Source organism: Scyliorhinus torazame, chromosome 5, assembly GCF_047496885.1.
Source record: "Scyliorhinus torazame isolate Kashiwa2021f chromosome 5, sScyTor2.1, whole genome shotgun sequence".
In the NCBI taxonomy this organism is placed as follows: domain Eukaryota; kingdom Metazoa; phylum Chordata; class Chondrichthyes; order Carcharhiniformes; family Scyliorhinidae; genus Scyliorhinus; species Scyliorhinus torazame.
Genome location: NC_092711.1, coordinates 3,748,605 through 3,772,712, shown reverse-complemented (window position 1 = coordinate 3,772,712; position 24,108 = coordinate 3,748,605). Strand labels below are relative to the sequence as shown.

Genomic DNA, 24,108 nt, shown 5'->3' with positions numbered 1-24,108 from the left:
CGGTGGTTTATATATAGAATAACAGATACCCGGGAGTGAGTTACAGACTGGAATCTAATCGAGGGGTTCGGGGTGGTTTATATGTAGAATAACAGATACCCGGGAGTGAGTTACAGACTGGAATCTAATCGAGGGGTTCGGGGTGGTTTATATATAGAATAACAGATACCTGGGAGTGAGTTACAGACTGGAATCTAATCGAGGGGTTCTGGGTGGTTTATATATAGAATAACAGATACCCGAGAGTGAGTTACAGACTGGAATCTAATCGAGGGGTTCGGGGTGGTTGATATGTAGAATAACAGATACCCGGGAGTGAGTTACAGACTGGAATCTAATCGAGGGGTTCGGGGTGGTTAATATATAGAATGACAGATACCCGGGAGTGAGTTACAGACTGGAATCTAATCGAGGGGTTCGGGGTGGTTTATATATAGAATAACAGATACCCGGGAGTGAGTTACAGACTGGAATCTAATCGAGGGGTTCGGGGTGGTTTATATATAGAATAACAGATACCCGGGAGTGAGTTCCAGACTGGATTCTAATCGAGGAGTTCGGGGTGGTTTATATATAGAATAACAGATACCCGGGAGTGAGTTACAGACTGGAATCTAATCGAGGGGTTTCGGGTGGTTTATATATAGAATAACAGATACCCGGGAGTGAGTTACAGACTGGAATCTAATCGAGGGGTTCAGGGTGGTTTATATATAGAATCACAGATACCCGGGAGTAAGTTACAGACTGGAATCTAATCGAGGGGTTCAGGGTGGTTTATATATAGAATAACAGATACCCGGGAGTGAGTTACAGACTGGAATCTAATCGAGGAGTTCGGGGTGGTTTATATGTAGAATAACAGACACCCGGGAGTGAGTTACAGACTGGAATCTAATCGAGGGGTTCGGGGTGGTTAATATATAGAATAACAGATACCCGGGAGTGAGTTACAGACTGGAATCGAATATAGGAGTTCGGGGTGGTTTATAAATAGAATAACAGACACTCGGGAGTGAGTTACAGACTGGAATCTAATCGAGGGGTTCGGGGTGGTTTATATATAGAATAACAGACACCCGGGAGTGAGTTACAGACTGGAATCTAATCGAGGGGTTCGGGGTGGTTAATATATAGAATAACAGATACCCGGGAGTGAGTTACAGACTGGAATCGAATATAGGAGTTCGGGGTGGTTTATATATAGAATAACAGACACCCGGGAGTGGGTTACAGACTGGAATCTAATCGAGGGGTTCGGGGTGGTTTATATATAGAATAACAGATACCCGGGAGTGAGTTACAGACTGGAATCTAATCGAGGGGTTCGGGATGGTTTATATATAGAATAACAGATACCCGGGAGTGAGTTACAGACTGGAATCTAATCGAGGGGTTCGGGGTGGTTTATATATAGAATAACAGATACCTGGGAGTGAGTTACAGACTGGAATCTAATCGAGGGGTTCTGGGTGGTTTATATATAGAATAACAGATACCCGGGAGTGAGTTACAGACTGGAATCAAATCGAGGGGTTCGGGGTGGTTTATATATAGAATAACAGATACCCGGGAGTGAGTTACAGACTGGAATCTAATCGAGGGGTTCGGGTGGTTTATATATAGAATAACAGATACCCGGGAGTGAGTTACAGACTGGAATCTAATCGAGGGGTTTGGGGTGGTTTATATATAGAATAACAGATACCCGGGAGTGAGCTACAGACTGAAATCTAATCGAGGGGTTCAGGGTGGTTTATATATAGAATAACAGATACCTGGGAGTGAGTTACAGACTGGAATCTAATCGAGGGGTTCGGGGTGGTTTATTTGTAGAATAACAGATACCCGGGAGTGAGTTACAGACTGGAATCTAATAGAGGGGTTCGGGGTGGTTTATATGTAGAATAACAGATACCTGGGAGTGAGTTACAGACTGGAATCTAATCGAGGGGTTCAGGGTGGTTTATATATACAATAACAGATACCCGGGAGTGAGTTACAGACTGGAATCTAATCGAGGGGTTCGGGGTGGTTTATGTATAGAATAACAGATACCCGGGAGTGAGTTACAGACTAGAATCTAATCGAGGGGTTCGGGGTGGTTTATATATTGAATAACAGATACCCGGGAGTGAGTTACAGACTGGAATCTAATCGAGGGGTTCGGGGTGGTTTATATGTAGAATAACAGATACCCGGGAGCGAGTTACAGACTGGAATCTAATCGAGGGGTTCGGGGTGGTTTATATGTAGAATAACAGATACCGGTGAGTGAGTTACAGACTGGAATCTAATCGAGGGGTTCGGGGTGGTTTATATATAGAATAACAGATACCCAGGAGTGAGTTACAGACTGGAATCTAATCGAGGGGTTCGGGGTGGTTTATATATAGAATAACAGATACCCGGGAGTGAGTTACAGACTGGAATCTAATCGAGGGGTTCGGGGTGGTTTATATGTAGAATAACAGATACCCGGGAGCGAGTTACAGACTGGAATCTAATCGAGGGGTTCGGGGTGGTTTATATGTAGAATAACAGATACCGGTGAGTGAGTTACAGACTGGAATCTAATCGAGGGGTTCGGGGTGGTTTATATATAGAATAACAGATACCCAGGAGTGAGTTACAGACTGGAATCTAATCGAGGGGTTCGGGGTGGTTTATATATAGAATAACAGATACCCGGGAGTGAGTTACAGACTGGAATCTAATCGAGGGGTTCGGGGTGGTTTATATATAGAATAACAGATACCCGGAGTGAGTTACAGACTGGAATCTAATCGAGGGGTTCGGGGTGGTTTATATATAGAATAACAGATGCCCGGGAGTGAGGTATAGACTGGAATCTAATCGAGGGGTTCAGGGTGGTTTATATATAGAATAACAGATACCCGGGAGTGAGTTACAGACTAGAATCTAATCGAGGGGTTCGGGGTGGTTTATATATTGAATAACAGATACCCGGGAGTGAGTTACAGACTGGAATCTAATCGAGGGGTTCGGGGTGGTTTATATGTAGAATAACAGATACCCGGGAGCGAGTTACAGACTGGAATCTAATCGAGGGGTTCGGGGTGGTTTATTTGTAGAATAACAGATACCGGTGAGTGAGTTACAGACTGGAATCTAATCGAGGGGTTCGGGGTGGTTTATATATAGAATAACAGATACCCGGGAGTGAGTTACAGACTGGAATCTAATCGAGGGGTTCGGGGTGGTTTATATATAGAATAACAGATACCCGGGAGTGAGTTACAGACTGGAATATAATCGAGGGGTTCGGGGTGGTTTATATATAGAATAACAGATACCCGGGAGTGAGTCACAGACTGGAATCTAATCGAGGGGTTCGGGGTGGTTTATATGTAGAATACCAGATACCGGGGAGTGAATTACAGATTGGATTTGCAATTACAGATCCCCATTGAATGAAACCTCTGTCTGTAACCGCCTCCATCAGGTCTGCCACGACTCCGCTCCGATTACCTGTTGTAGCGTGACCTGCAGGGGAAGAGTGAGTCGTTGAGTCTGCTGCTGCCGTAGTCCCTGGGCTTGCGTGACGACCTGCGCCGGTACGGTCTGGAGCTGCTGCTGCTGAGGCTGTTGCTGCTGGCTTGCAGTCACTGTTATTGGCTGCTGCAGGATCATCTGGCAGGGCTGCAGCTTCTGCTGCGGGTTCTGAAGCTGCAGTTGAATGGTCACCACTTTCCCCGCATGGCCTGGCAACCCCTTGCCAGCCTGCCCATGAGCCAGGGCCGTGAGCTGCTGCCCCTGGATCAGAATCTTGCCGGGCAGGGTCCTCATCATCACGTGGCGTTGGCCAGGCTGGTTGGAGCCTGGCGGCTGCTGGAGCACCAGTGTGATCCGCTTGGGGTCTCCCTGGATGGGATTAGAGAAGCAGAAACGTCAGACTGTGTACAGGGAGCTTTACTCTGTATCTAACCCCGTGCTGTACCTGTCCTGCGAATATTTGATGGGGACAGTGTAGAGGGAGCTTTACTCTGTATCTAACCCCGTGCTGTACCTGTCCTGGGAGTGTTTGATGGGGCAGTGTAACGGGAGCTTTACTCTGTATCTAACCCCGTGCTGTACCTGTCCTGGGAGTGTTTGATGGGGACAGTGAAGAGGGAGCTTAACTCTGTATCTAACCCCGTGCTGTACCTGTCCTGGGAGTGTTTGATGGGGACAGTGTAGAGGGAGCTTTACTCTGTATCTAACCCTGTGCTGTACCTGTCCTGGGAGTGTTTGATGGGAACAGTGTAGAGGGAGCTTTACTCTGTATCTAACCCCGTGCTGTACCTGTGCTGGGAGTGTTTGATTGGGACAGTGTAGAGGGAGCTTTACTCTGTATCTAACCCCGTGCTGTACCTGTCCTGGGAGTGTTTGATTGGGACAGTGTAGAGGGAGCTTTACTCTGTATCTAACCCCGTGCTGTACCTGTCCTGGGAGTGTTTGATGGGGACAGTGTAGAGGGAGCTTTACTCTGTATCTCACCCCGTGCTGTACCTGTCCTGGGAGTGTTTGATGGGGACAGTGTAGAGGGAGCTTTACTCTGTATCTAACCCCGTGCTGTAACTGCCCTGGGAGTGTTTGATGGGGACAGTGTAGAGGGAGCTTTACTCTGTATCTAACCCCGTGCTGTACCTGTCCTGGGAGTGTTTGATGGGGACAGTGTAGAGGGAGCTTTACTCTGTGTCTAACCCCGTGCTGTACCTGTCCTGGGAGTGTTTGATGGGGACAGTGTAGAGGGAGCTTTACTCTGTATCTAACCCTGTGCTGTACCTGTCCTGGGAGTGTTTGATGGGGACAGTGTAGAGGGAGCTTTACTCTGTATCTAACCCCGTGCTGTACCTGTCCTGGGAGTGTTTGATGGGGACAGTATAGAGGGAGCTTTACTCTGTATCTAACCCCGGGCTGTACCTGTCCTGGGAGTGGTGATGGGGACAGTGTACAGGGAGCTTTACTCTGTATCTAACCCCGTGCTGTACCTGTCCTGGGAGTGTTTGATGGGGACAGTATAGAGGGAGCTTTACTCTGTATCGAACCCCGTGCTGTACCTATCCTGGGAGTGTTTGATGAGGACAGTGTAGAGGGAGCTTTACTCTGTATCTAACCCCGTGCTGTACCTGTCCTGGGAGTGTTTGATGGGGACAGTGTAGTGGGAGCTTTACTCTGTATCTAACCCCGTGCTGTACCTGTCCTGGGAGTGTTTGATGGGGACAGTGTAGAGGGAGCTTTACTCTGTATCTAACCCCGTGCTGTACCTGTCCTGGGAGTGGTGATGGGGACAGTGTAGAGGGAGCTTTACTCTGTATCTAACCCCGTGCTGTACCTGTCCTGGGAGTGTTTGATGGGGACAGTGTAGAGGGAGCTTTACTCTGTATCTAACCCCGTGCTGTACCTGTCCTGGGAGTGTTTGATGGGGACAGTGTAGAGGGAGCTTTACTCTGTATCTAACCCCGTGCTGTCCCTGGCCTGGGAGAGTTTGATGGGGACAGTGTAGAGGGAGCTTTACTCTGTATCTAACCCCGTGCTGTACCAGTCCTGGGAGTGTTTGATGGGGACAGTGTAGAGGGAGCTTTACTCTGTATCTAACCCCGTGCTGTACCTGTCCTTGGATTGTTTGATGGGGACAGTGCAGAGGGAGCTTCACTCTGTATCTAACCCCGTGCTGTACCTGTCCTGGGAGTGGTGATGGGGACAGTGTAGAGGGAGCTTTACTCTGTATCTAACCCCGTGCTGTACCTGTCCTGGGAGTGTTTGATGGGGACAGTGTAGAGGGATCTTTACTCTGTATCTAACACCGTGCTGTACCTGTCCTGGGAGTGTTTGATGGGGACAGTGTAGAGGGAGCTTTACTCTGTATCTAACCCAGTGCTGTCCCTGTCCTGGGAGAGTTTGATGGGGACAGTGTCGAGGGAGCTTTACTCTGTATCTAACCCCGTGCTGTACCTGTCCTGGGAGTGTTTGATGGGGACAGTGTAGAGGGAGCTTTACTCTGTATCTAACCCCGTGCTGTACCTGTTCTGGGAGTGTTTGATGGGGACAGTGTAGAGGGGGCTTTACTCTGTATCTAACCCCGTGCTGTACCTGTCCTTGGATTGTTTGATGGGGACAGTGTAGAGGGAGCTTTACTCTGTATCTAACCCCGTGCTGTACCTGTGCTGGGAGTGTTTGATGGGGACAGTGTAGAGGGAGCTTTACTCTGTATCTAACCCCGTGCTGTACCTGTCCTGGGAGTGTTTGATGGGGACAGTGTAGAGGGAGATTTACTCTGTATCTAACCCCATGCTGTACCTGTCCTGGGAATGTTTGATGGGGACAGTGTAGAGGGAGCTTTACTCTGTATCTAACCCCGTGCTGTACCTGTCCTGGGAGTGTTTGAAGGGGACAGTGTAGAGGGAGCTTTACTCTGTATCTAACCCCGTGCTGTACCTGTGCTGGGAGTGTTTGATGGGGACACTGTACAGCGAGCTTTACTCTGTATCTAACCCCGTGCTGTACCTGCCCTGGGAGTGTTTGATGGGGACAGTGTACAGCGAGCTTTACTCTGTATCTAACCCCGTGCTGTGCCTGTCCTGGGAGTGTTTGATGGGGACAGTGTAGAGGGAGCTTTACTCTGTATCTAACCCCGTGCTGTACCTGTCCTGGGAGTGTTTGATGGGGACAATGTCCAACGAGCTTTACTCTGTAACTAACCCCGTGCTGTACCTGTCCTGGGAGTGTTTGATGGGGACAGTGTAGAGGGAGCTTTACTCTGTATCTAACCCCGTGCTGTACCTGTCCTGGGAGTGTTTGATGGGGACAGTGTAGAACATAGAACATAGAACAATACAGCGCAGTACAGACCCTTCGGCCCACGATGTTGCACCGAAACAAAAGCCATCTAACCTACACTATGCCATTATCATCCATATGTTTATCCAATAAACTTTTAAATGCCCTCAATGTTGGCGAGTTCACTACTGTAGCAGGTAGGGCATTCCACGGCCTCACTACTCTTTGCGTAAAGAACCTATCTCTGACCTCTGTCCTATATCTATTACCCCTCAGTTTAAAGTTATGTCCCCTCGTGCCAGCCATTTCCATCCGCGGGAGAAGGCTCTCACTGTCCACCCTATCCAACCCCCTGATCATTTTGTATGTCTCTATTAAGTCTCCTCTTAACCTTCTTCTCTCCAACGAAAACAACCTCAAGTCCATCAGCCTTTCCTCATAAGATTTTCCCTCCATACCAGGCAACATCCTGGTAAATCTCCTCTGCACCCGCTCCAAAGCCTCCACGTCCTTCCTATAATGCGGTGACCAGAACTGTACGCAATACTCCAAATGCGGCCGTACCAGAGTTCTGTACAGCTGCAACATGACCTCCCGACTCCGGAACTCAATCCCTCTACCAATAAAGGCCAACACTCCATAGGCCTTCTTCACAACCCTATCAACCTGGGTGGCAACTTTCAGGGATCTATGTACATGGACACCTAGATCCCTCTGCTCATCCACACTTTCAAGAACTTTACCATTAGCCAAATATTCCGCATTCCTGTTATTCCTTCCAAAGTGAATCACCTCACACTTCTCTACATTAAACTCCATTTGCCACCTCTCAGCCCAGCTCTGCAGCTTATCTATATCCCTCTGTAACCTGCTACATCCTTCCACACTATCGACAACACCACCGACTTTAGTATCGTCTGCAAATTTACTCACCCACCCTTCTGCGCCTTCCTCTAGGTCATTGATAAAAATGACAAACAGCAACGGCCCCAGAACAGATCCTTGTGGTACTCCACTTGTGACTGTACTCCATTCTGAACATTTCCCATCAACCACCACCCTCTGTCTTCTTTCAGCTAGCCAATTTCTGATCCACATCTCTAAATCACCCTCAATCCCCAGCCTCCGTATTTTCTGCAATAGCCTACCGTGGGGAACCTTATCAAACGCTTTGCTGAAATCCATATACACCACATCAACTGCTCTACCCTCATCTACCTGTTCAGTCACCTTCTCAAAGAACTCAATAAGGTTTGTGAGGCATGACCTACCCTTCACAAAGCCATGCTGACTATCCCTGATCATATTATTCCTATCTAGATGATTATAAATCTTGTCTCTTATCATAGAATCATAGAATTTACAGAGCAGAAGGAGGCCATTCAGCCCATCGAGTCTGCACCGGCTCTTGGAAAGAGCACCCTACCCAAGGTCAACACCGCCACCCTATCCCCATAACCCAGTAACCCCACCCAACACTAAGGGCAATTTTGGACATTAAGGGCAATTTATCATGGCCAATCCACCTAACCCGCACATCTTTGGACTGTGGGAGGAAACCGGAGCACCCGGAGGAAACCCACGCACACACTGGGAGGATGTGCAGACTCCGCACAGACAGTGACCCAAGCCAGAATCGAACATGGGACCCTGGAGCTGTGAAGCAATTGTGCTATCCACAAGGCTACCGTGCTGCCCACGGTATATCCCCTTACAATCCCCTCCAAGACTTTACCCACTACAGACGTGAGGCTCACCGGTCTATAGTTGCCGGGGTTGTCTCTGCTCCCCTTTTTGAACAAAGGGACCACATTTGCTGTCCTCCAGTCCTCTGGCACTATTCCTGTAGCCAATGATGACATAAAAATCAAAGCCAAAGGTCCAGCAATCTCTTCCCTGGCCTCCCAGAGAATCCTAGGATAAATCCCATCAGGTCCCGGGGACTTATCTATTTTCAGCCTGTCCAGAATTGCCAACACCTCTTCCCTACGTACCTCAATGCCATCTATTCTATTAGCCTGGTGCACAGCATTCTCCTCCACAACATTATATTTTTCCTGAGTGTAGAGGGAGCTTTACTCTGTATCTAACCCCGTGCTGTCCCTGTCCTGGGAGTGTTTGATGGGGACACTGTAGAGGGAGCTTTACTCTGTATCTAACCCCGTGCTGCATCTGTCCTGGGAGTGTTAGATGGGGACAGTGTAGAGGGAGCTTTACTCTGTATCTAACCCCGTGCTGTACCTGTCCTGGGAGTGTTAGATGGGGACAGTGTAGAGGGAGCTTTACTCTGTATCTAACCCCGTGCTGTACCTGTCCTGGGAGTGTTAGATGGGGATAGTGTAGAGGGAGCTTTACTCTGTATCTAACCCCGTGCTGCACCTGTCCTGGGAGTGTTTGATGGGGACAGTGCAAAGGGAGCTTTACTCTGTATCTAACCCCGTGCTGTACCTGTCCTGGGAGTGTTTGATGGGGACAGTGTAAAGGGAGCTTTACTCTGTATCTAACCCCGTGCTGTACCTGTCCTGGGAGTGTTTGATGGGGACAGTGTAGAGGGAGCTTTACTCTGTATCTAACCCCATGCTGTACCTGTCCTGGGAGTGTTTGATGGGGACAGTGTAGAGGGAGCATTACTCTGTATCTAACCCCGTGCTGTACCTGTCCTGGGAGTGTTTGATGGGGACAGTGTAGAGGGAGCTTTACTCTGTATCTCACCCCGTGCTGTACCTGTCCTGGGAGTGTTTGATGGGGACAGTGTAGAGGGGGATTTACTCTGTATCTAACCCCGTGCTGTACCTGTCCTTGGATTGTTTGATGGGGACAGTGCAGAGGGAGCTTCACTCTGTATCTAACCCCGTGGTGTACCTGTCCTGGGAGTGGTGATGGGGACAGTGTAGAGGGAGCTTTACTCTGTATCTAACCCCGTGCTGTACCTGTGCTGGGAGTGTTTGATGGGGACACTGTACAGCGAGCTTTACTCTGTATCTAACCCCGTGCTGTACCTGCCCTGGGAGTGTTTGATGGGGACAGTGTAGAGGGAGCTTTACTCTGTATCTAACCCCGTGCTGTGCCTGTCCTGGGAGTGTTTGATGGGGACAGTGTAGAGGGAGCTTTACTCTGTATCTAACCCCGTGCTGTACCTGCCCTGGGAGTGTTTGATGGGGACAGTGTACAGCGAGCTTTACTCTGTATCTAACCCCGTGCTGTACCTGCCCTGGGAGTGTTTGATGGGGACAGTGTAGAGGGAGCTTTACTCTGTATCTAACCCCGTGCTGTGCCTGTCCTGGGAGTGTTTGATGGGGACAGTGTAGAGGGAGCTTTACTCTGTATCTAACCCCGTGCTGTACCTGTCCTGGGAGTGTTAGATGGGGACACTGTACAGCGAGCTTTACTCTGTATCTAACCCCGTGCTGTACCTGTCCTGGGAGTGTTTGATGGGGACAGTGCAGAGGGAGCTTTACTCTGTATCTAACCCCGGGCTGTACCTGTCCTGGGAGTGTTTGATGGGGACAGTGTAGAGGGAGCTTTACTCTGTATCTAACCCCGTGCTGTACCTGTCCTGGGAGTGTTTGATGGGGACAGTGTAGAGGGAGCTTTACTCTGTATCTAACCCCGTGCTGTACCTGTCCTGGGAATGTTTGATGGGGACAGTGTAGAGGGAGCTTTACTCTGTATCTAACCCCGGGCTGTACCTGTCCTGGGAGTGTTTGATGGGGACAGTGTAGAGGGAGCTTTACTCTGTATCTAACCCCGTGCTGTACCTGTCCTGGGAGTGTTTGATGGGGACAGTGTAGAGGGAGCTTTACTGTCTATGTCCTTACCTGAGAGGCTGGCGAAGGTGCGATTGTCACATTGGGTTTGACGGTGGTCAGCGTAGTTGCGGTGAAGCTGCCTTGGGTTTGCTGGGCCGTCACGGGCTGGAGGAGGACCTGGTTGAGGGGAGGTCCATTGGTCTGGGCCACTTGGCCCTGGCTGGCGCTGGTGAAGACGGCATTGCCAGAGATGTAGGGCACCCCCTGCGTGCTGGCCGGCATGGCGGTGGGGGGAACCACCACCCCTCCGTTGGGCACAGCCTGGGTAGGCAGGGAGTAGCGGATGCTGTACTGGGTGGTGGAGGAGGAGGAGTTGGTGGTGGCAGTTGTGGACGAAGATGAGGAGGTGGAGGAGGAGATGGGGGGCTCAGAGACGGGCTGCTGGCCCTGCACGGCGAAGCTTGCGACAGGTTGGACGGGAGCGGCCGTTAACCCCTGGTCCGGGCTCTCGATCGGCACAGAGGGCGCAGCAGGAGGAGGGGGAGGGGGAGGGGGCGGATGGTGGATGGGAGTCGAAGACTGCGAACCGTGAACCCCCATGAAGGGGTTGCCCTGACTGAGTGCATCCTGGTTCTGGGAGAAAGGGTCGAGGGTGGACTGGGTGGGGAGGGCTGGTGCCGCTGTCTGGGTGGGGACAGGAGCGGAAGGCTGCTGCTGCTCGCTCTGCTGTAAGGCGTAGTCATGGTGAGCCAGATACTCCGTCTCTTGCGAGGCGGGAGGGGGCGCCGGGAGTCCGTGCCCCCCACCGCCTGGGGCAGGGTGGCCCCAGAGCGGGCTCTGGTCCTCGAAGGTCTCTCCGGGCGACTTGAGGGCGGAGAAGATGGCGTACGACGCGTGGTGTTGGTGAGGCTCTTGGTTGCTCTCACGGGCGGGCTGGTGGAACTGAGACAGTCCGTCAAACGGGTGTACCTTGGTCAGGTCGGCGCCTGGCTCCAGGGGCTCAAAGCCCTCTCCCAGGTCCAGATCGTCAGCGATAGATCCAGCCGTCAGAGAGTCCAGTCCCTCGGCGAAGAGGCCGGGGTCATCGAACAAGTCCATGATGGGGTCCGCCATGGCAGTCTCTCTCTCGGAGATTCTCCCCAGCGTCAGTGCCGTCAGCTGGGAGAGCGAGAGGAGAGGTCACTCAAGCATTTTCTGCGCACAGATTCTCTGGGTAGTGAAGAAAGGTAAGACAGGGCGAGGTTCTCAATGGCCAATCTCAACACTCATAGTAAGTTCTGTAAGGGAGTGCGGAGAAAGAGAGAAGAGACAATGTCAGTCAGCAGCTCCCTCCAGCACCTCTCCCGTTCAAACACAACTGGCCAAACACATGGATCAAGAGTAAAGGCCCGGGGAAACCGGGACGGGAGAGTCAGCACTTCCGTCGGGAGGGGGCGGAGGGAGAGATTGAGGGGAACAGGGAGGGAGATTGAGGGGAACAGGGAGGGAGATTGAGGGGAACAGGGAGGGAGATTGAGGGGAACAGGGAGGGAGATTGAGGGGAACAGGGAGGGAGATTATCATAGAATCATAGAATTTACAGTACAGAAGGAGGCCATTCGGCCCATCGAGTCTGCACCGGCTCTTGGAAAGAGCACACTACCCAAGGTCAACACCGCCACCCTATCCCCATAACCCAGTAACCCCACCCAACACTAAGGGCAATTTTGGATACTAACGGCAATTTATCATGGCCAATCCACCTAACCTGCACATCTTTGGACTGTGGGAGGAAACCGGAGCACCCGGAGGAAACCCACGCACACACGGGGAGGATGTGCAGACTCCGCACAGACAGTTACCCAAGCTGGAATCGAACCTGGGACCCTGGAGCTGTGAAGCAATTGTGCTATCCACAAGGCTACCGTGCTGCCCCTATTTGAGGGGAACAGGGAGGGAGATTGAGGGGAACAGGGAGGGAGATTGTGGGGAACAGGGAGGGAGATTGTGGGGAACAGGGAGGGAGATTGTGGGGAACAGGGAGGGAGATTGAGGGGAACAGGGAGGGAGATTGAGGGGAACAGGGAGGGAGATTGAGGGGAACAGGGAGGGAGATTGAGGGGAACAGGGAGGGAGATTGAGGGGAACAGGGAGGGAGATTGAGGGGAACAGGGAGGGAGATTGAGGGGAACAGGGAGGGAGATTGAGGGGAACAGGGAGGGAGATTGAGGGGAACAGGGAGGGAGATTGAGGGGAACAGGGAGGGAGATTGAGGGGAACAGGGAGGGAGATTGAGGGGAACAGGGAGGGAGATTGAGGGGAACAGGGAGGGAGATTGAGGGGAACAGGGAGGGAGATTGAGGGGAACAGGGAGGGAGATTGTGGGGAACAGGGAGGGAGATTGAGGGGAACAGGGAGGGAGATTGAGGGGAACAGGGAGGGAGATTGAGGGGAACAGGGAGGGAGATTGAGGGGAACAGGGAGGGAGATTGAGGGGAACAGGGAGGGAGATTGAGGGGAACAGGGAGGGAGATTGAGGGGAACAGGGAGGGAGATTGAGGGGAACAGGGAGGGAGATTGAGGGGAACAGGGAGGGAGATTGAGGGGAACAGGGAGGGAGATTGAGGGGAACAGGGAGGGAGATTGAGGGGAACAGGGAGGGAGATTGAGGGGAACAGGGAGGGAGATTGAGGGGAACAGGGAGGGAGATTGAGGGGAACAGGGAGGGAGATTGAGGGGAACAGGGAGGGAGATTGAGGGGAACAGGGAGGGAGATTGAGGGGAACAGGGAGGGAGATTGAGGGGAACAGGGAGGGAGATTGAGGGGAACAGGGAGGGAGATTGAGGGGAACAGGGAGGGAGATTGAGGGGAACAGGGAGGGAGATTGAGGGGAACAGGGAGGGAGATTGAGGGGAACAGGGAGGGAGATTGAGGGGAACAGGGAGGGAGATTGAGGGGAACAGGGAGGGAGATTGAGGGGAACAGGGAGGGAGATTGAGGGGAACAGGGAGGGAGATTGAGGGGAACAGGGAGGGAGATTGAGGGGAACAGGGAGGGAGATTGAGGGGAACAGGGAGGGAGATTGAGGGGAACAGGGAGGGAGATTGAGGGGAACAGGGAGGGAGATTGAGGGGAACAGGGAGGGAGATTGAGGGGAACAGGGAGGGAGATTGAGGGGAACAGGGAGGGAGATTGAGGGGAACAGGGAGGGAGTTTGAGGGGAACAGGGAGGGAGTTTGAGGGGAACAGGGAGGGAGTTTGAGGGGAACAGGGAGGGAGTTTGAGGGGAACAGGGAGGGAGTTTGAGGGGAACAGGGAGGGAGATTGAGGGGAACAGGGAGGAATATTGATGGGGAATAGGGAGGAATATTGATGGGGAATAGGGAGGAATATTGATGGGGAATATTGAGGAATATTGAGGGGGAATAGGGAGGGAGATTGAGGGGGGAATAGGGAGGGAGAGTGAGGGTGAATAGTGAGGGAGACTGAGGGGGGAATAGGGAGGGAGATTGAGGAGGAATAGGGAGGGAGATTGAGGAGGAATAGGGAGGGAGATTGAGGGGGAATAGGGAAGGAGATTGAGGGGGAATAGGAAGGGACATTGTGAGGGAATGGGGAGGGAGATTGAGGGGGAATAGGGAGGGAGATTGAGGGGGAATAGGGAGGGAGATTGAGGGGGAATAGGGAGGGAGATTGAGGGGGAATAGGGAGGGAGATTGAGGGGGATAGGGAGGGAGATTGAGGGCGATAGGGAGGGAGATTGAGGGCGATAGGGAGGGAGATTGAGGGGGTAGGGAGGGAGATTGAGGGGGATAGGGAGGGAGATTGAGGGGGATAGGGAGGGAGATTGAGGGGGATAGGGAGGGAGATTGAGGGGGATGGGAGGGAGATTGACGGTGGATGGGAGGGAGATTGAGGGGGAATAGCGAGGGAGGTTGAGGGGGAATAGGGAGGGAGATTGAGGGGGAATAGGGAGGGAGGTTGAGGGGGAATAGGGAGGGAGATTGAGGGGGAATAGGGAGGGAGATTGAGGGGGAATAGGGAGGGAGATTGAGGGGGAATAGGGAGGGAGATTGAGGGGGAAGAGGGAGGGAGATTGAGGGGGAAGAGGGAGGGAGATTGAGGGGGAATAGGGAGGGACATTGAGGGGGAATAGGGAGGGACATTGAGGGGGAATAGGGAGGGACATTGAGGGGGAATAGGGAGGGAGATTGAGGGGGAATAGGGAGGGACATTGAGGGGGGAATAGTGAGGGAGACTGAGGGGGAATAGGGAGGGAGACTGAGGGGGAAGAGGGAGGGAGATTGAGGGGGAATAGGGAGGGAGATTGAGGGGGAATAGGGAGAGAGATTGAGGGGGGAATAGTGAGGGAGATTGAGGAGGAATAGGGAGGGAGATTCAGGGGAACAGGGAGGGAGATTCAGGGGAACAGGGAGGGAGATTGAGGATGGATGGGAGGGAGATTGAGGAGGGATAGGGAGGGAGATTGAGGTGGGATAGGGAGGGAGATTGAGGGGGATATGGAGGGAGATTGAGGGGGATATGGAGGGAGATTGAGGGGGATAGGGAGGGAGATTGAGGGGGGATAGGGAGGGAGATTGAGGGTGATAGGGAGGGAGATTGCGGGGTTAGGGAGGGAGATTGAGGGGGTTAGGGAGGGAGGGTGATTGAGGGTGATAGGGAGGGAGATTGAGGGGGAATAGGGAGGGAGATTGAGGGAGGGTGATTGAGGGAGGGTGATTGAGGGAGGGTGATTGAGGGCGGATGGGAGGGAGATTGATGGGGGAATCGGGAGGGAGATTGAGGAGGAATAGGGAGGGAGATTGAGGAAGAATAGGGAGGGAGATTGAGGAAGAATAGGGAGGGAAATTGAGGGGGAATGGGGAGGGTGATTCAGGGGAATAGGGAGGAATATTGAGTGGGAATAGGGAGGGAGATTGAGGGGGAATAGGGAGGGAGATTGAGGAGGGAGATTGAGGAGGAATAGGGACGGACATTGAGGAGGAATAGGGACGGACATTGAGGGGGAATAGGGAGGGAGATTGAGGGGAACAGGGAGGGAGATTGAGGATGGATGGGAGGGAGATTGAGGAGGGAGATTGAGGAGAAACAGGGAGGGAGATTGAGGGGGAATAGGGAGGGAGGTTGAGGGGGAATAGGGAGGGAGATTGAGGGGGAATAAGGAGGGAGATTGAGGAGGAATAGGGAGGGAGGTTGAGGAGGAATAGGGTGGGAGGTTGAGGGGGAATGGGGAGGGTGATTGAGGGGAACAGGGAGGAATATTGAGTGGGAATAGGGAGGGAGATTGAGTGGGAATAGGGAGGGAGATTGAGGAGGGAGATTGAGGAGGAATAGGGACGGACATTGAGGGGGAATAAGGAGGCAGATTGAGGGGAACAGGGAGGGAGATTGAGGATGGATGGGAGGGAGATTGAGGGGGAACAGGGAGGGAGATTGAAAATGAATGAAAATCGCTTATTGTCACAAGTCGGCTTCAATGAAGTTACTGTGAAAAGCCCCTAGTCGCCACATTCCGGCGCCTGTTCGGGGAGGCTGGTACGGGAATGAACCGTGCTGCTGGCCTGCCTGGGTCTGCTTTCAGAGCCAGCAATTTAGCCCAGTGAGCTAACCCAGCCCCTGATTGAGGGGGAATAGGGAGGGAGATTGAGGGGGAAGAGGGAGGGAGATTGAGGGGGAAGAGGGAGGGAGATTGAGGGGGAAGAGGGAGGGAGATTGAGGGGGAAGAGGGAGGGAGATTGAGGGGGAATAGGGAGGGAGATTGAGGGGGAATAGGGAGGGACATTGAGGGGGAATAGGGAGGGACATTGAGGGGGAACAGGGAGGGACATTGAGGGGGAATAGGGAGGGACATTGAGGGGGAATAGGGAGGGAGATTGAGGGGGAATAGGGAGGGACATTGAGGGGGAATAGTGAGGGAGACTGAGGGGGAATAGGGAGGGAGACTGAGGGGGAAGAGGGAGAGAGATTGAGGGGGAATAGGGAAGGAGATTGAGGGGGAATAGGGAGGGAGATTGAGGGGGAATAGGGAGGGAGATTGAGGGGGAATAGGGAGGGACATTGAGGGGGGAATAGTGAGGGAGACTGAGGGGGAATAGGGAGGGAGACTGAGGGGGAAGAGGGAGGGAGATTGAGGGGGAATAGGGAGGGAGATTGAGGGGGAATAGGGAGGGAGATTGAGGGGGAATAGGGAGGGAGATTGAGGGGGAATAGGGAGGGACATTGAGGGGGAATAGGGAGGGAGATTGAGGGGGAATAGGGAGGGACATTGAGGGGGGAATAGTGAGGGAGACTGAGGGGGAATAGGGAGGGAGACTGAGGGGGAAGAGGGAGGGAGATTGAGGGGGAAGAGGGAGGGAGATTGAGGGGGAAGAGGGAGGGAGATTGAGGGGGAATAGGGAGGGACATTGAGGGGGAATAGGGAGGGACATTGAGGGGGGAATAGTGAGGGAGACTGAGGGGGAATAGGGAGGGAGACTGAGGGGGAAGAGGGAGGGAGATTGAGGGGGAATAGGGAGGGAGATTGAGGGGGAATAGGGAGGGAGATTGAGGGGGAATAGGGAGGGAGATTGAGGGGGAATAGGGAGGGAGATTGAGGGGGAATAGGGAGGGAGATTGAGGGGGAAGAGGGAGGGAGATTGAGGGGGAAGAGGGAGGGAGATTGAGGGGGAATAGGGAGGGAGATTGAGGGGGAATAGGGAGGGAGATTGAGGGGGAATAGGGAGGGACATTGAGGGGGAATAGGGAGGGACATTGAGGGGGAATAGGGAGGGAGATTGAGGGGGAATAGGGAGGGACATTGAGGGGGGAATAGTGAGGGAGACTGAGGGGGAATAGGGAGGGAGACTGAGGGGGAATAGGGAGGGAGACTGAGGGGGAAGAGGGAGGGAGATTGAGGGGGAATAGGGAGGGAGATTGAGGGGGAATAGGGAGAGAGATTGAGGGGGGAATAGTGAGGGAGATTGAGGAGGAATAGGGAGGGAGATTCAGGGGAACAGGGAGGGAGATTCAGGGGAACAGGGAGGGAGATTGAGGATGGATGGGAGGGAGATTGAGGAGGGATAGGGAGGGCGATTGAGGTGGGATAGGGAGGGAGATTGAGGGGGATATGGAGGGAGATTGAGGGGGATATGGAGGGAGATTGAGGGGGATAGGGAGGGAGATTGAGGGGGATAGGGAGGGAGATTGGGGGGGATAGGGAGGGAGATTGAGGGTGATAGGGAGGGAGATTGCGGGGTTAGGGAGGGAGATTGAGGGGGTTAGGGAGGGAGGGTGATTGAGGGTGATAGGGAGGGAGATTGAGGGGGAATAGGGAGGGAGATTGAGGGAGGGTGATTGAGGGAGGGTGATTGAGGGCGGATGGGAGGGAGATTGATGGGGGAAATCGGGAGGGAGATTGAGGAGGAATAGGGAGGGAGATTGAGGAAGAATAGGGAGGGACATTGATGAGGAATAGGGAGGGACATTGAGGGGGAATGGGGAGGGTGATTGAGGGGAATAGGGAGGAATATTGAGTGGGAATAGGGAGGGAGATTGAGGGGGAATAGGGAGTGAGATTGAGGGGGAATAGGGAGGGAGATTGAGGAGGGAGATTGAGGAGGAATAGGGACGGACATTGAGGAGGAATAGGGACGGACATTGAGGGGGAATAGGGAGGGAGATTGAGGGGAACAGGGAGGGAGATTGAGGATGGATGGGAGGGAGATTGAGGAGGGAGATTGAGGAGAAACAGGGAGGGAGATTGAGGGGAACAGGGAGGGAGATTGAGGGGAACAGGGAGGGAGATTGAGGAGGAATAGGGACGGACATTGAGGGGGACAGGGAGGGAGATTGAGGATGGATGGGAGGGAGATTGAGGAGGGAGATTGAGGAGGAATAGGGAGGAAGATTGAGGGGGAATAGGGAGGGACATTGAAGGGGAATAGGAAGGGAGATTGAGGGGGAATAGGGAGGGAGATTGAGAGGGGAATAGGGAGGGAGACTGATGGGAAATAGGGAGGGAAATTGAGGAGGAATAGGGAGGGACATTGAGGAGGAATAGGGAGGGAGATTGAGGGGGATGGGAGGGAGATGAGGGTGGATGGGAGGGAGATTGAGGGGGAATAGGGAGGGAGATTGAGGGGGATGGGAGGGAGATGAGGGTGGATGGTAGGGAGATTGAGGGGGAATAGGGAGGGAGGTTGAGGGGGAATAGGGAGGAAGATTGAGGGGGAATAGGGAGGGACATTGAGGGGGAATAGGAAGGGAGATTGAGGGGGAATAGGGAGGGAGATTGAGGAGGGAGATTGAGGAGGAATAGGGACGGACATTGAGGGGGAATAAGGAGGGAGATTGAGGGGAACAGGGAGGGAGATTGAGGGGGAACAGGGAGGGAGATTGAAAATGAATGAAAATCGCTTATTGTCACAAGTAGGCTTCAATGAAGTTACTGTGAAAAGCCCCTAGTCGCCACATTCCGGCGCCTGTTCGGGGAGGCTGGACCGGGAATCGAACCGTGCTGCTGGCCTGCCTGGGTCTGCTTTCAAAGCCAGCGATTTATCCCAGTGAGCTAACCCAGCCCCTGATTGAGGGGGAATAGGGAGGGAGATTGAGGGGGAATAGGGAGGGAGATTGAGGGGGAATAGGGAGGGAGATTGAGGGGGAATAGGGAGGGAGATTGAGGGGGAAGAGGGAGGGACATTGAGGGGGAATAGGGAGGGAGATTGAGGAGGGATAGGGAGGGAGATTGAGGTGGGATAGGGAGGGGGATTGAGGGGGATATGGAGGGAGATTGAAGGGGATATGGAGGGAGATTGAGGGGGATAGGGAGGGAGATTGAGGGGGATAGGGAGGGAGATTGAGGGTGATAGGGAGGGAGATTGAGGGGGATATGGAGGGAGATTGAGGGGGATAGGGAGGGAGATTGAGGGGGAATAGGGAGGGAGATTGAGGGGGAATAGGGAGGGAGATTGAGGGGGAAGAGGGAGGGACATTGAGGGGGAATAGGGAGGGAGATTGAGGAGGGATAGGGAGGGGGATTGAGGGGGATATGGAGGGAGATTGAGGGGGATAGGGAGGGAGATTGAGGGGGATAGGGAGGGAGATTGAGGGGGATAGGGAGGGAGATTGAGGGGGATAGGGAGAGAGATTGAGGGTGATAGGGAGGGAGATTGAGGGGGATATGGAGGGAGATTGAGGGGGATAGGGAGGGAGATTGAGGGGGATAGGGAGGGAGATTGAGGGGGGATAGGGAGGGAGATTGAGGGGGATAGGGAGGGAGATTGCGGGGTTAGGGAGGGAGATTGAGGGGGTTAGGGAGGGAGATTGAGGGGGAATAGGGAGGGTGATTGAGGGAGGGTGATTGAGGGAGGGTGATTGAGGGCGGATGGGAGGGAGATTGATGGTGGAATCGGGAGGGAGATTGAGGAGGAATAGGGAGGGAGATTGAGGAAGAATAGGGAGGGACATTGATGAGGAATAGGGAGGGACATTGAGGGGGAATGGGGAGGGTGATTGAGGGGAATAGGGAGGAATATTGAGTGGGAATAGGGAGGGAGATTGAGGGGGAATAGGGAGGGAGATTGAGGAGGGAGATTGAGGAGGAATAGGGACGGACATTGAGAAGGAATAGGGATGGACATTGAGGGGGAATAGGGAGGGAGATTGAGGGGAACAGGGAGGGAGATTGAGGATGGATGGGAGGGAGATTAAGGGGGAATAGGGAGGGAGATTGAGGAGGGAGATTGAGGAGGAATAGGGACGGACATTGAGGAGGAATAGGGACGGACATTGAGGGGGAATAGGGAGGGAGTTTGAGGGGAACAGGGAGGGAGTTTGAGGGGAACAGGGAGGGAGTTTGAGGGGAACAGGGAGGGAGTTTGAGGGGAACAGGGAGGGAGATTGAGGGTAACAGGGAGGAATATTGATGGGGAATAGGGAGGAATATTGATGGGGAATAGGGAGGAATATTGAGGGGGAATAGGGAGGGAGATTGAGGGGGGAATAGGGAGGGAGATTGAGGGGGAATAGGGAGGGAGATTGAGGGGGAATAGGGAGGGAGATTGAGGGGGAATAGGGAGGGAGATTGAGGGGGAATAGGGGGGAGATTGAGGGTGGATGGGAGGGAGATTCAGGGGGATAGGGAGGGAGATTCAGGGGGATAGGGAGGGAGATTCAGGGGGATAGGGAGGGAGATTGAGGGGGATAGGGAGGGAGATTGAGGGGAACAGGGAGGGAGATTGAGGGGGGATAGGGAGGGAGATTGAGGGGGGATATGGAGGGAGATTGAGGGGGGATATGGAGGGAGATTGAGGGGGGATATGGAGGGAGATTGAGGGGGATAGGGAGGGAGATTGAGGGGGATAGGGAGGGAGATTGAGGGCGATAGGGAGGGAGATTGTGGGTGATAGGGAGGGAGATTGAGAGGGTAGGGAGGGAGATTGAGGGGGATAGGGAGGGAGATTGAGGGGGATGGGAGGGAGATTGAGGGTGGATGGGAGGTAGATTGAGGGGGGAATAGTGAGGGAGATTGAGGGGGAATATGGAGGGAGATTGAGGGGAGATATGGAGGGAGATTGACGGGGTAGGGAGGGAGATTGAGGGGGATAGGGAGGGAGATTGAGGGGGATAGGGAGGGAGATTGAGGGGGATGGGAGGGGGATTGAGGGGGGATGGGAGGGGGATTGAGGGCGGATGGGAGGGAGATTGAGGGGGGAATAGGGACGGAGACTGAGGAGGAATAGGGAGGGAGATTGACGGGGAATAGGTAGGGAGATTGAGGGGGAATAGGGAGGGAGATTGAGGGGGAATAGGGAGGGAGATTGAGGGGAATAGGGAGGAAGATTGAGGGGGAATAGGGAGGGAGATTGAGGGGGAATAGGAAGGGAGATTGAGGGGGAATAGGGAGGGAGATTGAGAGGGGAATAGCGAGGGAGATTGAGGGGGGATAGGGAGGGAGATTGAGGGGGAATAGGGAGGGAGATTGAGGATGGATGGGAGGGAGATTGAGGAGGGAGATTGAGGAGGGAGATTGAGGAGAAACAGGGAGGGAGATTGAGGGGAACAGGGAGGGAGATTGAGGAGGAATAGGGACGGACATTGAGGGGGACAGGGAGGGAGATTGAGGATGGATGGGAGGGAGATTGAGGAGGGAGATTGAGGAGGAATAGGGAGGAAGATTGAGGGGGAATAGGGAGGGACATTGAGGGGGAATAGGGAGGGAGATTGAGGGGGGAATAGGGAGGGAGACTGAGGGGAAATAGGGAGGGACATTGAGGAGGAATAGGGAGGGACCTTGAGGAGGAATAGGGAGGGAGATTGAGGGGGAATAGGGAGGGAGATTGAGGGGAGATAGGGAGGGAGATTGATTGGGGATAGGGAGGGAGATTGATTGGGGATAGGGAGGGAGATTGAGGGGGGATAGGGAGGGAGATTGAGGGGGGATAGGGAGGGAGATTGAGGGGGGATAGGGAGGGAGATTGAGGGGAACAGGGAGGGAAATTGAGGGGAACAGGGAGGGAGATTGAGGATGGATGGGAGGGAGGGAGATTGAGGTGGGATAGGGAGGGAGATTGAGGGGGATAGGGAGGGAGATTGAGGGGAACAGGGAGGGAGATTGAGGGGAACAGGGAGGGAGATTGAGGGGAACAGGGAGGGAGATTGAGGGGGGATATGGAGGGAGATTGAGGGGGGATATGGAGGGAGATTGAGGGGGATAGGGAGGGAGATTGAGGGGGTTAGGGAGGGTGATTGAGGGGGATAGGGAGGGAGATTGAGAGGGGGAATAGTGAGGGAGACTGAGGGGGAATAGGGAGGGAGACTGAGGGGGAAGAGGGAGGGAGATTGAGGGGGAATAGGGAGGGAGAGTGAGGGAGATTGAGGGGGAATAGGGAGGGAGAGTGAGGGAGATTGAGGAGGGATAGGGAGGGAGATTCAGGGGAACAGGGAGGGAGATTCAGGGGAACAGGGAGGGAGATTGAGGATGGATGGGAGGGAGATTGAGGATGGATAGGGAGGGAGATTGAGGTGGGATAGGGAGGGAGATTGAGGGGGATATGGAGGGAGATTGAGGGGGATATGGAGGGAGATTGAGGGGGATAGGGAGGGAGATTGAGGGGGGATAGGGAGGGAGATTGAGGGTGATAGGGAGGGAGATTGCGGGGTTAGGGAGGGAGATTGAGGGGGTTTGGGAGGGAGGGTGATTGAGGGTGATAGGGAGGGAGATTGAGGGGGAATAGGGAGGGAGATTGAGGGAGGGAGATTGAGGGAGGGAGATTGAGGGAGGGAGATTGAGGGAGGGAGGGGGGAGGGGGGAGGGGGGAGGGGGGAGGGGGGGAGGGGGGAGGGAGGGGGGGGAGGGGGGGGAGGGGGGAGGGGGGGGGAGGGGGGGAGGGAGGGGGGAGGGGAGGAGGGAGGGGGAGGGAGGGGGGAGGGAGGGGAGGGAGGGGAAGGAGAGGGGAAGGAGAGGGGAAGGAGGGGAGGGGAGGAGGGGGGAGGAGGGGAGGGAGGGGGGGGAGGGGAGGGGAGGGGGGGAGGGGGGGAGGGAGGGGGGGGAGGGGGAGGAGGGGGGGAGGGGGAGGAGGGGGGAGGGGGGAGGAGGGGGGGAGGGGGGAGGAGGGGGGGAGGGGGGAGGAGGGGGGAGGGGGAGGAGGGGGGGGGAGGGGGGGGAGGGGGGGAGGGGGGGGGGAGGGGGGAGGGAGGGGGGAGGGGGAGGAGGGAGGGGGAGGGAGGGGGAGGGGGAGGAGGGAGGGGGGAGGGAGGGGGGGGAGGGAGGGGGGGGGGGGAGGGGGAGGGAGGGGGGGGAGGGAGGGGGAGGGAGGGGGGGGGAGGGGAGGGAGGGGGGGGGAGGGAGGGGGGGAGGGAGGGGGGGGAGGAGGGGGGGGAGGGAGGGGGGGGGGAGGGAGGGGGAGGAGGGAGGGGGAGGAGGGAGGGGGGAGGAGGGAGGAGGGAGGGGGAGGAGGGAGGGAGGGGGAGGAGGGAGGGAGGGGAGGAGGGAGGGAGGGGGAGGAGGGAGGGAGGGGGGAGGAGGGAGGGGGAGGGAGGAGGGAGGGGGAGGGAGGAGGGAGGGGGAGGGAGAGGGAGGGGGAGGGAGGAGGGAGGGGGAGGGAGGAGGGAGGGGGAGGGAGGAGGGAGGGGGAGGGAGGAGGGAGGGGGAGGGAGGAGGGAGGGGGAGGGGGGGGGAGGGGGAGGAGGGGGGGAGGGGGGAGGGGGAGGGAGGGGGGGAGGGGGGGAGGGGGGGAGGGGGGGGAGGGGGGGAGGGGGGAGGGAGGGGAGGGAGGGTGGGGGAGGGAGGGAGGGGGGGGGAGGGTGGGAGGGGGAGGTGGGAGGGGGGGGGAGGAGGTGGGGGAGGGAGGAGGGTGGGGAGGGAGGAGGGAGGGGGAGGGAGAGGGAGGGGGAGGGTGGAGGGTGGGGGAGGGGGGGGAGGGGGGAGGGAGGGGAGGGGGGAGGGGGAGGGAGGGGGGGTGGGGGAGGGGGGGTGGGGGGGGGAGGGGGGTGGGGGGGTGGGGGGGGAGGGGGGAGGGGGGGGGAGGGGGGGGAGGGGGGGGGGGGGGGGAGGGAGGGGGGAGGGGGGGGTGGGGGGGAGGGGGGGGGTGGAGGGGG

The 24,108-nt window shown here is 55.0% G+C and overlaps 1 protein-coding gene and 1 long non-coding RNA gene across 9 annotated transcripts in view; one reads left to right on the top strand and one right to left on the bottom strand.

Annotated features, from left to right (window-relative positions):
* LOC140418149 (uncharacterized) overlaps nt 1–24,108 on the top strand; it is a 1,069,702-nt gene that overhangs the window by 984,879 nt on the left and 60,715 nt on the right. The gene's annotated exons all lie outside the window — the stretch shown is intronic.
* LOC140418141 (chromodomain-helicase-DNA-binding protein 8-like) overlaps nt 1–24,108 on the bottom strand; it is a 257,962-nt gene that overhangs the window by 195,992 nt on the left and 37,862 nt on the right. For all 8 annotated transcript variants that reach the window (XM_072501551.1, XM_072501558.1, XM_072501554.1 and 5 more), the window contains exons 2-3: nt 10,602–11,809; nt 3,493–3,885 (exon numbers count right to left, since the gene is read on the bottom strand). In XM_072501551.1, coding sequence (XP_072357652.1) covers nt 3,493–3,885; nt 10,602–11,645 — 1,437 coding nt within the window. In that variant the 5' untranslated portion in view covers nt 11,646–11,809. The remainder of the gene's footprint in view (nt 1–3,492; nt 3,886–10,601; nt 11,810–24,108) is intronic.